Source organism: Ovis canadensis, chromosome 24 (assembly GCF_042477335.2).
Source record: "Ovis canadensis isolate MfBH-ARS-UI-01 breed Bighorn chromosome 24, ARS-UI_OviCan_v2, whole genome shotgun sequence".
Taxonomy (NCBI): domain Eukaryota; kingdom Metazoa; phylum Chordata; class Mammalia; order Artiodactyla; family Bovidae; genus Ovis; species Ovis canadensis.
This window is the reverse complement of record NC_091268.1, coordinates 16,667,760-16,682,936: the sequence shown is the minus strand read 5'-3', so window position 1 is coordinate 16,682,936 and position 15,177 is coordinate 16,667,760. Positions and strand designations below refer to the sequence as shown.

Genomic DNA, 15,177 nt, shown 5'->3' with positions numbered 1-15,177 from the left:
TTAACTGAGGATGACAAACTATTGTTTTGTAATGAATTTGAAAATTGTTTTGGTGACCACATCCTATAGCAATAAAAATAACAGTATTTTAATAACGTTTCATGATAATGAAATGAAATGAAATGGATGATGAATGTGATTTCCAACCTGTCCTAAGTCAGTTAGTATCTACTTAGATAGAAAAGTAAACTCAAGTAGATTTAATTACTTTAGCTAAAAAATGTTTGGTCAGAAAACTCTAAAATATTATTGTGAAACTCTCCCTGTAGATTTGTGATTGAAAGTTTTATTGAAGTAGTTCTAGATTCCTATGGCACTGTAAGAAATAATAAACTGTATACTTTGTCCAGTTTCCCCCAATGGTCAAGGATGAATGTGAAAGTCACTCAGTTGGTCCAACTCTTTGTGACCCCATGGACTATACAGTCCATGGTATTCTCTAGAATAATGGAGTGGATTCCCTTCTCCAGGGGATCTTCCCAACCCAGGGGTTGAACCCAGGTCTCCCCCATTGCAGGCGGATTCTTTACCAGCTGAGCCACCAGGATAGCCTCCTCCAGGAATGGTAACATTTTGCAAATCTATAGTACCACATCACAGACAATAATGACCTTAATTAAGTTAACTGATCTTATTCAGTTTCCCCACATTAACACGTATGGTGTGTGTGTGTTAAATTCCATGTAGTTTTATTGCATGTGTAAATCTGTGTATCAACAGTCAAGAAATTGACTTATGGATTTCTAAAACATTGTATGATTTGGTATTAAAGTTGAAAAACTTAATGTAAAGCCTGTTGTATAAGGCAGGTGCTTATTTTTTGAAAAATACTCTTAAAAAAGTTTTTTTTAAGTTATCACCTCCCTTTTTCCCCCTACATCTTTAATATTGACATCTGAGGGAAAATGTCAAATATTTGATTTTAAAATGATCTATGGCTTATAAGAAAGCGGTGTCTTTAGATCATTCCCTCTTCTTGAGAATTTGAATTAATCTTCCTATTCAAATTGGCTAAAGTAATGCCTGCTTCAAAAATATAGAATAGCATGTAATTTCCCTGGCTCAGACAGTATGGAATCCACCTGCAATGTGGGAGACCTGGTTCAATCTCTGGGTTGGGAAGATCCCCTGGAAAAGGGAATGGCAACCCACTCCAGTATTCTTGCCTGGAGAATCCCTATGGACAGAGGAGCCTGGTGGGCTACAGTCCACAAGGACACAGCTGAGTGACTAAGCACAGCACAGCATATCCCTTAAAGAGAGGAGTGTGTCACTAGCAGTACTGGCAGCATTTAGGGTGTGAGCCTCTCCAGCCCTGAGTGATTCTGTGAATGTGCAGGGGACCTAGTACAGGACAAGTGAGCATTCACAGAACCTAGGCTTTCCAGGTGCAAGACATGATTCCTGCCCTCAAACTCTGAGCCAGGAGATAAACAGACCTATCTGCAGTAGCACCAGATAGGATGTGACAGGGTGTAAATCTGTGCTGAAGTGTAAGTTGTATCTCTGCTCGGAGAAGGGAGGGGATGGGGCTGGGGTGCAGGAGAGGGAGGCCCCAGTGGGGAGGTGACCCTGGGCGAGAACCCCAGCTTTGGGGAAGGTAGGAGGCAGAACCTTGAAAGGACTGGCTGATCGTGGTTTCAGAAGCAGGAATACTGCAAGTGAGGGTGACTACATAGAAAGCATGTTTGTTATCCTTTTGCATTGTTCCCTGTTATTTCCTAGGTCTATTTTGTATCCTACTCAGGGCTGAGCACTCTGTAATTACTAACTCGTGCTGACTTAGACCAAAAGTCTAAGTAATAGTTCTGCTAGAGATCATAGGGGTCGCTTAGGGCCGTGGCTCAAAGGTTAAAGCGTCTGCCTGGAATGAGGGAGATCCAGGTTTGATCCCTGGGTCAGGAAGATCCTCTGGAGAAGGAAATGGCAACCCACTCCAGTATTCTTGCCTGGAGAATCCCATGGAGGGAGGAGCCTGGTAGGCTACAGTCCATGGGGTAGCAAAGAGTCGGACAGGACTGAGCGATTTCACTTTCACTTTTCTTTTGTTTCTTTTCAGTTCTGGCTGTGGTTACATTGTAAATGAAGCATCCAGCACTTGTACAACTTGCAACAAAGATTCTTCCGGATTTAAATCGGTTTTTCTCAGCTTTGATATGCTAATTGATCTTACAGATCACACAGGTACCCTTCATTCCTGTAGTCTTACAGGAAGTGTGGCTGAGGAGACTTTGGGATGCACGGTAAATAATAAAAAAACTTAGAAATAGTTCCAAATTGAATTATCTTCCCAAAACATATAAGTTATTTTGGTGAACATTTGATAGAAATTAATTCCTTAATAAAGAGGTCTGGGAAAAATCAATCTTGACTTAAACACACATTGTTTTAATGAATAAAGAATTATATGTTGTATATTAAAATTCTAGCTAACGTAAACTGTTAGGAATAACAGGAGAGGTCCTTGGTGACAGTGGAGAATAAACATGACATTTTATATAGTCAGATAACAATGGGCAAAAATGAAACCTTGGAGACACTGAGCAGGGTCCTCTATGAGGAGGGCTTGGTCGTATTTCACCTACTCAGGTGCGTAAAATCAGCCATGAGCTTTCCCTCAGTCTGCCCTGGAGCACAGCAGCAAAGATTACTTGTATGCTTGGTGTTTCATTTGATACTTTCATTGTTAGAACCGGCTCTGAAATTTTACCTTTAAACTTCAGTGGTGTCCGCTTTGTCAAGAGCGGCTTTCTGTGCCAGCCTCCAGCTGGCTTCAGAGTTTCAGTTTAGAGCCTGTCTGGCCTTGTCTCCTCCATCAAGAGAGATGAGCTGTAATTACTATGGATAAAATTCCATCTCTAGAGCAAATTTAAGTTTTACATTATTGTCAAAATGAATTGTCTATATATTCTTTGGAAATGTTTAATTTTTTTAATCCAGGTAGATGAGTTTCTTGCAATGACGGATCAACAGAAAACAGCATTAAAGTGGCAATTTCTTTTGGAAAGAAGCAAAATTTATTTAAAAGTTAGTGCATTTTATAATAATACTATGTAAATAATGTAGTATAATATAAATAATACTATTCTATATATTCAATTAATATGAAAATCCCAGAGTATGACCTAGTAAATTAGGGAATTTGTTATTTTTAATAATGTTCAATTCCCAAATGTGCAGAAGGGTTTGGCTACCATAGAAACAGTGAAAGTAATCAGGTTTTTTCATATAGCATAAAGAATTATAAGGCTTCCCTGGTAACTCAGCAGTAAAGAATCTGCCTACAATTCAGGAGACAAAGGAGATGCAAGTTCTATCCCTGGGTTGGGAAGATCCCTTGGAGAAGGGCATGGCAACCCACTCTAGTATTCTTGCCTGGAGAATCCCATGGACAGAGGAGCTTGGCAGGTTACAGTCCATAGGGTCACAAAGAGTTGGACATGACTGAGTGACTAAGTGGACACACACACACACAAGAATTACAAATGGCACAAAAGAAAAAGACCAACAAAGAAAATATCCATTAATGTTAACATCAAGGCTAGACACTGGGCCTTAGAGTCAGAGCTCGGTGTCCCTGCCCCCATGGGCAGTGATCCTCACTTCAGTGAGTCATATTCAAGAGCATAGTTACATGCTTATGTGCTGGGGTGATAGAGACTCAGTTTGAACCCCAGTTCCACCATTCCTCAGCCCATGTGACCTTGGGGAGGTTAATTCTCTAAGCCCCTAATCTGCTGTGATCCTACAACTCTGACCAGAGCAGATTCCCATAGCAATAGCAACACTTCAGTGTTGGAAGGCACAGGATCTTAGTGTTAAAGATGTAAAACGGGCAGTGGGATAAACTCACCTTATATTGCAAAGGAGGAAAATAGGACAAGAAATGTTGCTTCTTGTCCGAAGTCACAGGTGAGATAAAGCTGCCATTTATATTATTCCAGATGTTTTCTCTTCATACTCTAAAACATTTTCAAGCTCTTAGGTGAGTTATACCTGTCAATATTTATTGTACTAGAACTTAATATTGAGGAAAACTTTAAATATATTCATGAGCACACAGTCTTTTAGCAGTCAGAATTGCTATCGTCTCATGTCAGGTAGCCTCTTGAAATTACAGTGCACTCTGGTGAAGGAATGAGAGTAAGAAAGGCAGACAGCAATTTCACATTATTATGAAGATAGCTTTGATCAGGGAGAACCTGAAAGAGAACACTGAGTCTGCTCCGCCACAGCTCTGAAGTAGGTTTTCCCATTTCCCAGTGGCTCCTGCCCTTGCAGCCTCAAGCATATCTGAACAGATCGCACACCCAGAGTCACCAATGGCCTTACCAGTATTTCTAGGACCTTGGTTTGAGAATACCCTATCTCTTCCACCACGAGCATGGATCATTCCAAATACTATGCTCTATTCCCAAGTCAGAATATACTCAGATCCTTGCCCGGCTGTATGGTTTCCTTCCAAACAACAGGTACCAGTTGTTGTGAGTTTCATAAATTTAAATTCATGACACTCTGCTTATAGTTTCCCAAACTGGATTCAAATATAACAACTGCTCTCAGTTTGTACCTTTCCAAGGAATATGTTAGAAAGATACTTGTCAGGGACTTCCCAGGTCATCCAGTGGCTAGGTCTCTGTGCTCCCAAAGCAGGGGTCCTGGGTTCAATCCCTGGTCTAGGAACTGGATCCTACATGCCACAGTCTGGATGCTGTAACTAAAGATTCCATATGTTCCAACTAAGATGTGAGTCAGCCAAATAAATAAATAAATGTTTTTTAAAAAAGATATTTGTCAGATTTAACAAAGATTTAAAGCAGATAGTGATTATATCACAAAATGTAATAAGGATTGAGACAAATATAATTTAAATTGTTGTAAAAGAGTTAGAATATGTAATTAAAAAAATAAGAATTTACATTTCTCTGCAAATAAGATAAAAACAAAGGATTTCCATATAGAACATTTTGTGTATTTATCATATTTCAATAAAAAATAATGGCTACTTTAATTCATTTGGAGGGATTTCAAACTGTTACTCATTTTAATGTTTTTAAAACATATAGTGTCACAAAATGTAATCAAGATTATGAGACTCATACAATTTCAATTGTTATAAATCAGAACATGTAATTTTAAAGTTTAATTGTCATAAGTGTGACATCATTATTCATAAACTGTGTCATGATATCGGATCTGCTCTAACAGACTCTGTCACTGTTGCGAGTTCATGTCTGTCATAGCTGGTGGTCCGAACACACTTTAAGTCCTTTTTCTACCTGTTGGATTTGATATCTCAACTTTCTTACCTGAGAGAAAGGTCATGAAAAAATGACTTGGATTCTTACAAAATCACTGTCAGAAACCGGATCCATAATTTTTCTCCCAACTCTAGCTGAGACTGGAACTCTTTCCATTGTCTTACAACTTTAATTGAAGTTTTTGTTCACATCTTAAACAAAACTCATTGCTGTTCTCTGTTTGTGGTCATTGGTTTTCAGTTTTATACACCAGGTGATTTAAAAAACTCTCTCTTTTTTCTCCTTGCAGTTTTTTATATCGCACAGAGCGAGGGGTGGACTGAGAGTGAGTGTGCTTTCGTGTAAGCTTGCAGATCCTATTGAGGCAAGTAGGAACTTGTCTGGACAAGGAAATGTTCAAAACTAGATACAGTTCTAAACTCTGGAAAAGAATATGCATTTTTAACCACCTTGAAAGTGGGAAATGAGTTTGAAAATTACAGATAAAATTGTATCTTGTTCAAATGTGGTGAGAATGTTCCTGTAAATTGTCATTTTGTTGCCCCCTAGAGTTGACTCCAGGTGAATCCTAAAATCTCCCTGTTATTTAAGCTCATTTCTTAGAAGCCTTTTTCTATTGGCTTGGCCCTCTCTCTTCCCAAGCTGGAAAATGTTTGCATGAATTAATAAACAAGTTTACTCTTTCCCACAAACACAATGATTTATTTTCTTAAACCCCTTTCCCCTCTGTCTTGTCTTCTGGGAGAAAGATCAGAACCTCCACAAACGCCTTGGCCCCATCTCAGACCACTTGGCTGGAGTCGATGGGTGTGGACGGCACGTTCTCTCTGTGCCAGGTGGGGACAGCAGACGTCCACGGGCAATGCTGTGCAGCTGCTTTACATGCTGTAGACCTTTTTTAATCTGTTGCCTTCTCTGATGACACATCAGAGCTAGCCAAAGCTTGTGAAGGCTTGCTGACTCAGGCTTGACACTTATGTGTCTGAATCAACTGGGAGGAGATCAGCTTCAGAAGTTTCATGAGCGGTGCTGAGTCCTGGGAACTTGCAGGCGTGGGAGACTTCTCAGCTTTGACTGGACACGGCCCCACTCCAGCTGCCTTTGCAGCAGCCCCAGAGCACTCTACTCAGGCCACACCACCATCTCCAGTCACTGGTCTCTTGCTTCAAGGCACAGACCCATCACCACGGTCAGTGTTGATCCAAGGTGTGGGAGGTTTGGCCAGCGTAATTTGAGTCTGGCGATTTAAAGATCACCACCCACCACCCACCGCAGGAGTGATAAAAAGAAAAAGTAAGTATACGAAATTCCTTTGTAAGTCTGCTGTTCTGGTGTTGGAAGATAAACTTACCTTGTTGTAGGGTTTTCTCTGGCTTTTATCATGTGCAACCATGGGGGAGGGATATGAGTTGATCCCCAGTGTGCCAAAATTGTGGTGATAAATGAAGTAATGAAGGACGTGACCATAGGTATGCAGATATCAAGTGTACTTGATGAAGGGTTTCTTTCCTTTCCCCTTTGGGGAGGGGGTGAATGTGTTTATAAGGGTGACTGTGAAGGTGGACAGGGAGGGGAGGAAGGCAAGAAAGAGAGCTGTGTAGGGTGAGAATGCTTGGCCCAAACAGTGTGTCCAGAGCTGCTGTGTCAGGCCTGCTAGGGCCCTGACCTCTAGCAGCATGCCCCAGAGTGCCAACACCTGGGCCAGCATTCCCAGAGTAGGCACATACGCAGTGCCCAGGGGCCCTAACCAAGGCCTGTGAGGGCTCTGTGTGACCTCCTCACTGCTACCATGGTAACCTCTCAGTCCACTAGCATTTAACCAAGGAGACACCATGCCTGTCACCAGAGGGACATCACAGTCACTTATTTCTTTTGATAAAGTAGGAATCTATAGGGCTAGCTGTCAAGCTGCACTGAATCAGAAGTGCTTCACAAGGCTTAACTTAACACATTTACGGAATGAAGGCTACAAACTGTCAACATCTCAAGTTGGGCTCTTTTTAGCTGAATACAGGCACTTAAACGAGTAGAAGAAAGAAGCATTCTGCCCTGTTAACACAAAGTCCACAATCCCTCTGCCCAGAATCTGCTTTTCTACTGCTCTCCAGAAGCTGCTCTTCCTGATCCTAGTGGCTTTGATTTGCATATTCTGTATTGCTTTGTAAACAGTTGGATGACTCTGATTTTTCCTAATCTTCCAAGAGTGGTTCATTTAAGCACAATATTCCTTCCCTAATTCTGCTTTGGTAAGGGTTCTGTTTTGTTTTACAATATGCTGTACATACATGTATCCACCTTTTACTCTTCTTGAGGAACCTGGAGCTGTTTTTGTCTTTTTAAAAAAATATTTGTTTGGCTGCATTGGGTCTTAGTTGTGTCATGTGGGATTAGGTTCCTTACTTGTGGCATGTGGGCTTTGTTGCCCCACGACATGTGGGATCCTAGTTCCCTGACCAGGGATCCAACCCATGTCCCCTGCATTGCAAAGCAGATTTTTAACTACTGGGGAAGTCCTTGTTTTTGCTTTTTAAATATTTTTATTATAAAGTTTTACATGTTTATTGTAGAAAAATTAGAGGAAATAATAGATAACTTCTATACCCAAAAGAAAGATAAAGAAAAGAAAACCCATAATCTCCATTCCCAAATTTTTTAAACTGGTAGGAAACATTCTTTTATTATGCATTTTTTAAAAAGAATTGTGGTAAAATATACATCACATAAAATTTATCATTCTAACCATTTTTAAGAGTATGATTTGAGTGGCAATAAGTACATTCACAATTTTGTATAAACATCACCACTCTCTATTCCAGATTTTAATCATCACAAATTGAAATTCTGTACTCATTAAGATACAATAACTCCCATTTGCCCCTACCCTAGTCTCCGGCAATCTGTAATGTACTCAGTCTCTATGAATCTAACTATTCTAGGTACCTGGTACACATGGAATCATACAGTATTTGTCCTTTTGTGTCTACCTTGTTTTTCTGAGGATAAAGTTTTCAAGGTTCATCCATGTTACAATGAGTCAGAATTTCATTCCTTTTTGTGGCAGAGTAGTATGTATGAACTGGATAAATTCACCACCTTTTGTTTGTTTATTCATGTCTTGGTGGACAGTTGGGCTGTATCACCTTTTGGCTATTATGATTAGCCAATCATGGCTGCCATGAACATTTGTGTACATGCATCCCACATTTCTGTAAATGTCTTTCCTGACTTTTGAAAAAATCATCTCTCTATCCATCTTTCTATGTTAAAACATGTAATTTATAAAATTAAACCAAAATTATGATTTGCAAATAGGTTATATTATAATCTACTTTTATACTTAATAATTTATAATAAACTTTTCATGCTATTAAATATTCTGCATAGTTTCAATGACTGCCCATTATTTTATTATATGAGCATAGGATAATGAATGGCTTCCTGGGTGGCTCAGTGGTAAAGAATCTACCTGTCGATGCAGGAGATGCAGGAGACACAGGTTCAATCCCTAGGTGGGGAAGATCCCGTGGAGGAGGAAATGGCAACCCACTCCAGTATTCTTGCCTGGAGAATCCCAAGGACAGAGGAGCCTGGCAGGTTATAGTCCATAGGGTCACAAAGAGCCAGACACAACTGAGCATGTATAGAATAGTGAATGTAATCAATGTGATAACACTTGACACTTAAAATGTTTCCCACTTTTTGCTGTTACAAATAATGACTATAGCTAAATCTTTGGCCACATTCTTAATTATTTCTTTGGGGTAAGTTTCTAGATTATTAAGTTGCTGCAATAATGTCACATTATTGAATGTGATGGATTTTGTGATAAGCACTTTATCTTATCTGGTTTATGCAGTTACTGTTATTTTGCCCAGTTTATAGATGGGACATGAAGACCAAGTTAGAGGAGGTAGATCTGGAGGTGGCTAAGTGGACAGGCTCTGTGGCTGCAGGCTCAAACCCCAGTTGCTACTCGCAGGATGGGCCCTAGCTCTGAGATTCTCCACATTTGTGGTTCCCCTCCGGTAAATAGGGATAATAATACCAACTCCTGTTGGAAACTGTTAAGACTAAAACAGAGTTTTGCCAAGAGAATGCACCGGTCATAGCAAACATCCTCTTCTAACAACACAAGAGAAGACTCTACAGATGGACATCACCAGATGGTCAATACTGAAATCAGGTTGATTATATTTTTTGCAGCCAAAGATGGAGAAACTCTATACAGTCAGAAAAAAAAAAAAAAAGACCGGGAGCTGACTGTGGCTCAGATCATGAATTCCTTATTGTCAAATTCAGACTTAAGTTGAAGAAAGTAGGAAAACCACTAGACCATTCAGGTATGACCTAAATCAAATCCCTTATGATTAGACAATAGAAGTGACAAATAGATTCAAGGGATTAGATCTGATAGAGTGAGTGCCTGAAGAACTATGGACAGGGGGTTGTGACATTGTACTGGAGACAGTGATCAAGACCATTCCCAAGAAAAAGAAATGCAAAAAGGCAAAATGGTTGTCTGAGGAGGCCTTACAAACAGCTGAGAAAAGAAGAGAAGCTGAAGGCAAAGGAGAAAAGGAAAGATATAAACATCTGAATGCAGAGTTCCTAAGAATAGCAAGGAGAGATAAGAAAGCCTTCCTCAGTGACCAATGCAAAGAAATAGAGGAAAACAACAGAATGGGAAAGACTAGAGATCTCTTCAAGAAAATTAGAGATACCAAGGGAACATTTTGTGCAAAGATGGGCTCGATAAAGGACAGAAATGGTATGGGCCTAACAGAAGCAGAAGATATTAAGAAGAGGTGGCAAGAATACATGGAAAAACTATACAAAGAAGATCTTGATGACTCTTGATAACCACAATGGTGTGATCACTCACCTAGAGCCAGGCATCCTGGAGTCCAAAGACAAGTGGGCCTTGGGAAGCATCACTATAAATAAACCTAGTGGAGATGATGTAATTCCAGCTGAGCTATTTCAAATCCTAATAGATGGTGCTGTTAAAATGCTTCACTCAATATGCCAGCAAATTTGGAAAACTCAGCAGTGGCCACGGGACTGGAAAAGGTCAGTTTTCATTCCAACCCCAAAGAAAGGCAATGTCAAAGAATATTCAAACTAACGACAATTGCACTCATCTCGCAAGCTAGCAAAGTAATGCTCAAAATTCTCCAAGCCAGGCTTCAACGGTATGTGAGTGGTGAACTTCCAGATGTTCAAGCTGAATTAAAAAAGGCAGAGGAACCAGAGATCAAATTGCCAACATCTGTTGGATCATCGTAAAAGCAAGAGAGTTCCAGGAAAACATCTACTTCTGCTTTATTGACTATGCCAAAGTCTTTGACTGTGTGGATCACAACAAACTGGAAAGTTCTTCAAGAGATGGGAATACCACACCACCTTACCTGCCTCCTGAGAAATCTGTATGCAGGTCAGGAAGCAACAGTTAGAACTGGACTTGGAACAACAGACTGGTTCCAAATTAGGAAAGGAATACGTCAAAGCTGTATATTGTCACCCTGCTTATTTAACTTACATGCAGAGCACATCATGCAAAATGATGGGCTGGATGAAGCACAAGCTGGAATTAAGATTGCCGGGAGAAATATCAATAACCTCAGATATGCAGATGACACCACCCTTATGGCAGAAAGTGAAGAGGAACTAAAAAGCCTCTTGATGAAAGTGAAAGAGGAGAGTGAAAAAGCTGGCTTTAAACTCAACATTCAGAAAACGAAGATCATGGCATCCGGTCCCATCACTTCATGGCAAATAGATGGGGAAACAATGGAAACAGTGAGAGACTTTATTTCCTTGGGCTCCAAAAATCACTGCAGATGGTGACTGCAGCCATGAAATTAAAAAATGCTTGCTCCTTGGAAGAAAACCTATGACCTAGACAGCATATTAAAAGAGAGACATTACTTTGCCAACAAAGGTCTGTCTAGTCAAAGTTATGGTTTTTCCAGCAGTTGTGTATGGATGTGAGAGTTGGACCATAAAGAAAGCTGAGCACCAAAGAATTGATGCTTTTGAACTGTGGTATTGGACAGTCCCTTGGACTGCAAGGAGATCCAACCAGTCAATCCTAAAGAAAACCAACCCTGAATATTCATTGGAAGGACTGATTGAAGCTGAAGTTCTAATACTTTGACCACCTGGTATGAAGAACTGACTCATTGGAAAAGACCTTGATGCTGGGAAAGACTGAAGGCAGGAAGAGAAGGGGACAACAGAGGATGAGATGGTTGCATGGCATCACCATGTCATGGTTGATGGACATGAGTTTGAGCAAGCTCCAGGAGTTGGTGATGGACAGGGAAGCCTTGCATGCTGCAGTCCAAGGGGTCGCAGAGTCGTACATGACTGAGTAACTGAACTGAACTGAGGACTAAATGAGTTAGTGTATGTAAAATGCTTAGACTCAAGCACTTAGTATATAATCAGTAAGTATCAGTAATATAAATCGAGGTATAGCAATATAATATGTCGAGGTATAGCAATTTCATTGGCATTCATATGTGGCAATATATTTGTTGTATTAAGTCTATTCTGCTTTAACAGCTTGAATTTTAGACTACAATTACTTTTCTGTCCCTTTAGAATGAAAGAAGATTTTAACGTATGAATTAACTGTATTGCAAAGAAATATAAAACTTCCTTGAAACCAGATACTGAACCAGCATCTACACCAAAGATGTGCCCAACAGATCTTGTTAAAGAGATAACTGTGTATAAACACATGAAAAGATGTCAGCTTCACTATTTTAAAAAATATTTATTGATTTATTTATTTTTGGCTGTGCTGGGTCTCTTTGGCTGCATGCAGGCTTCCTCTAGTTCTGGCAAGTGGAGGCTACTCTTCGTTGCAGTGCACTGCGGTGGCTTCTCTTGTGGCACTCAGGCTCCAGGCATGCGGCTCAGTAGTTGTGTCACAGAGGCCCAGGTGCTCCTCAGCATGAGGGAACCTCCCAGATGAGGGATCAAACTAGCGTCCCCTGCACTAGCAGGCGGACTTCCAACCACTGGACCACCAGGGAAATTCCAGTTTCCCTATTAATCAAAGAAATACAAATTTAAAAGACCACAGCCACAATACCCAGTGTTGACTAAGGTGTGGGCAAAAAGGTTTTCTTTAACACTCTTGTCAAGTACAAATTTTTATATCCTTTCCTCTAGGCAATTGGGCAAAAAGTATCAACATGTAAAGTACAAACTATTTAATCAATTTCACTACTAAGACTTTTCCTAAGGAAATAAACAAGTGTAAACTGTTGTGTATGGAGGATATTCCTTGCATCATTGTTTCTAGTAGCAAAGCATTAGAAACCTGTGTAACATCTAGAGGAGTATTGGGCTCCACCCAGATCTCTGGTACCCACCTAACCCTCAACTTCTATGAAGGTTGGAGAACTACCCTGGGGGGAGTTACAGGAGAAGTGAAAATTGAAAGTGAAATGGTTAGTCATTCCGTGTCAGACACTTTGAGACCCTGTGGCACACAAGGTGAGGGGTGGGAGGAGAGAGAATGAACATAGCAAATGTCAGCTATTGTTGAATTTAATGCAGGGTATATGGAGTTTGTTGCATTAGTCTCTCAATTTCATAGTAGGTTTAAGTTTATTCAAAATAAAAGTTGAGGAAAATGTACTTTCTGAGTATTAGGACTATTGCGATTTTACCAACATCAGGAATTGTGAGAACTGGTGTCTCTTTTTGTTTCTTGCAGCCAGGGAGTTTGTGTGCTGCACCTGCAATGCTGATAGCAATCGTCTGCGACAAAGCTTGTGCCACCACTGGAGTGAACACTGATACTGGGGGGCTCTGTACATTCTCTGGGTGCTGGCTTGTCCACCCAAGGGGCCACATGCAGACACTACTCCTGCCATACCTTTAGCTTGCTTTCAGATCTGTCAGCTTTGGTAGACTTGATTCAGTTGGACCTTGTATCTGATAGTTTTACTAATAAACTCTCAATAAAAGCACACCCTTGATTCAGCTCTTTTTGGCTAGGTTCCCAAACTACATGGGAACTACCGCACAATTGCACTCATCTCACATGCTAGTAAAGTAATGCTCAAAATTCTCCAAGCCAGGCTTCAGCAGTACGTGAACTGTGAACTCCCTGATGTTCAAGCTGGTTTTAGAAAAGGCAGAGGAACCACAGATCAAATTGCCAACATTCGCGGGATCATCCAAAAAGCAAGAGAGTTCCAGAAAAACATCTATTTCTGCTTTATTGACTATGCCAAAGCCTTTGACTGTGTGGATCACAATAAACTGTGGAAAATTCTGAAAGAGATGGGAATACCAGGCCACCTGACCTGCCTCTTGAGAAACCTATACGCAGGTCAGGAAGCAACAGTTAGAACTGGACATGGAACAACACACTGGTTCAACCAAATAGGAAAAGGAGTACATCAAGGCTGTATATTGTCACCCTGCTTATTTAACTTATATGCAGAGTACATCATGAGAACGCTGGGCTGGAAGAAGCACAAGCTGGAATCAAGATTGCCGGGAGAAATATCAATAACCTCAGATATGCAGATGACACCATCTTTATGGCAGAGAGTGAAGAGGAACTAAAAAGCCTCTTGATGAAAGTGAAAGAGGAGAGCGAAAAAGTTGGCTTAAAGCTCAACATTCAGAAAACTAAGATCATGGCATCTGGTCCCATCACTTTATGGGAAATAGATAGGGAAACAGTAGAAACAGTGTCAGACTTCATTTTTTTGGGCTCCAATATCACTGCAGATGGTGACTGCAGCCATGAAATTAAAAGATGCTTGCTTACTCCTTGGAAGAAAAGTTATGACCAACCTAGATAGCATATTGAAAAGCAGAGACATTACTTTGCCAACAAAGGTCCATCTAGTCAAGGTTATGGTTTCTCCACTGGTCATGTATGGATGTGAGAGTTGGACTATGAAGAAAGCTGAGCGCTGAAGAACTGATGCTTTTGAACTGTGGTGTTGGAGAAGACTCTTGAGAGTCCCTTGGACCACAAAGAGATCCAACCAGTCCATTCTGAAGGAGATCAGCCCTGGGATTTCTTTGGAAGGAATGATGCTAAAGCTGAAACTCCAGTACTTTGGCCACCTCATGCGAAGAGTTGACTCATTGGAAAAGACTCTGATGCTGGGAGGGATTGGGGGCAGGAGAAGAAAGGGACGACCGAGGATGAGATGGCTGGATGGCATTGCTGACTCGATGTACGTGAGTCTGAGTGAACTCTGGGGGTTGGTGATGGACAGGGAGGCCTGGCGTGCTGCGATTCATGGGGTCGCAAAGAGTTGGACATGACTGAGTGACTGAACTGACTGACCAGCAAATAGTTAAAGACGACCTCAGCGGCCAGAAACGGAGGCCTGACTTCACAGCAAGCAGTCACTGAAAATAGTTCAGAAATGTGCCAACATGGAAAGACAGTTATGACAGATAGTGGGAAAGGTTAGAAAACTGTATGGCATGAACAAATTCTATTTAAAAGATCACAATTACATCTGCAGATTTGGAAGAATGCACACCAAATGCTTAACTTGGGCCATCTCTGGGTGTATGGAATTTAGGGTGTTCTGGTTTTTTGGCTTATGCATAATTTCTGAATCTTCTATTAAAAATATCTATTGCTTAAGCATTTTAAAAAGAAATCTTATTAAAAGATAAAAGGGAGTTCCCCGGTTGCCTAGTGGTTAGAGTTCTGGGCTTTCACTGCTATATCTCAGATGCAGTCAAAAACAAAAAAGATAAAGGAAGATTGTTGTTATTGTTCAGTCGCTAAATTATGTTCAACTCTGGGTGAAGAGGAAAGACGATAGTGTGATGTTTTAAAAACAAATCCAACTCTGACACTTCCTGATAATAAATTATAAATCAGGCTTTCAGAAGACCTAAATGTTTGAACTTTCTA

General features: G+C 40.5%; 1 protein-coding gene across 15 annotated transcripts in view; it reads left to right on the top strand.

Annotated features, from left to right (window-relative positions):
* MEIOB (meiosis specific with OB-fold) overlaps positions 1-13,249 on the top strand; it is a 42,223-nt gene extending 28,974 nt beyond the window's left edge. For 7 of the 15 annotated variants that reach the window (XR_011252735.1, XR_011252733.1, XR_011252737.1 and 4 more), the window contains 3 exons: positions 2,060-2,243; positions 5,551-6,554; positions 12,994-13,249. Coding sequence is in view for 2 of the 15 variants with exons in the window: in XM_069570494.1 (XP_069426595.1) it covers positions 2,060-2,184; positions 5,551-5,606 (181 nt within the window). In the remaining 13 variants the exon portion in view is untranslated. Of the gene's footprint in view, positions 1-2,059; positions 2,244-2,940; positions 3,028-5,550; positions 6,555-12,993 lie in introns of those variants that run through there. The other 8 variants (XR_011252732.1, XR_011252728.1, XR_011252731.1 and 5 more) reach the window with 2 other exon arrangements.
* Positions 13,250-15,177: the final 1,928 nt, after the last annotated feature.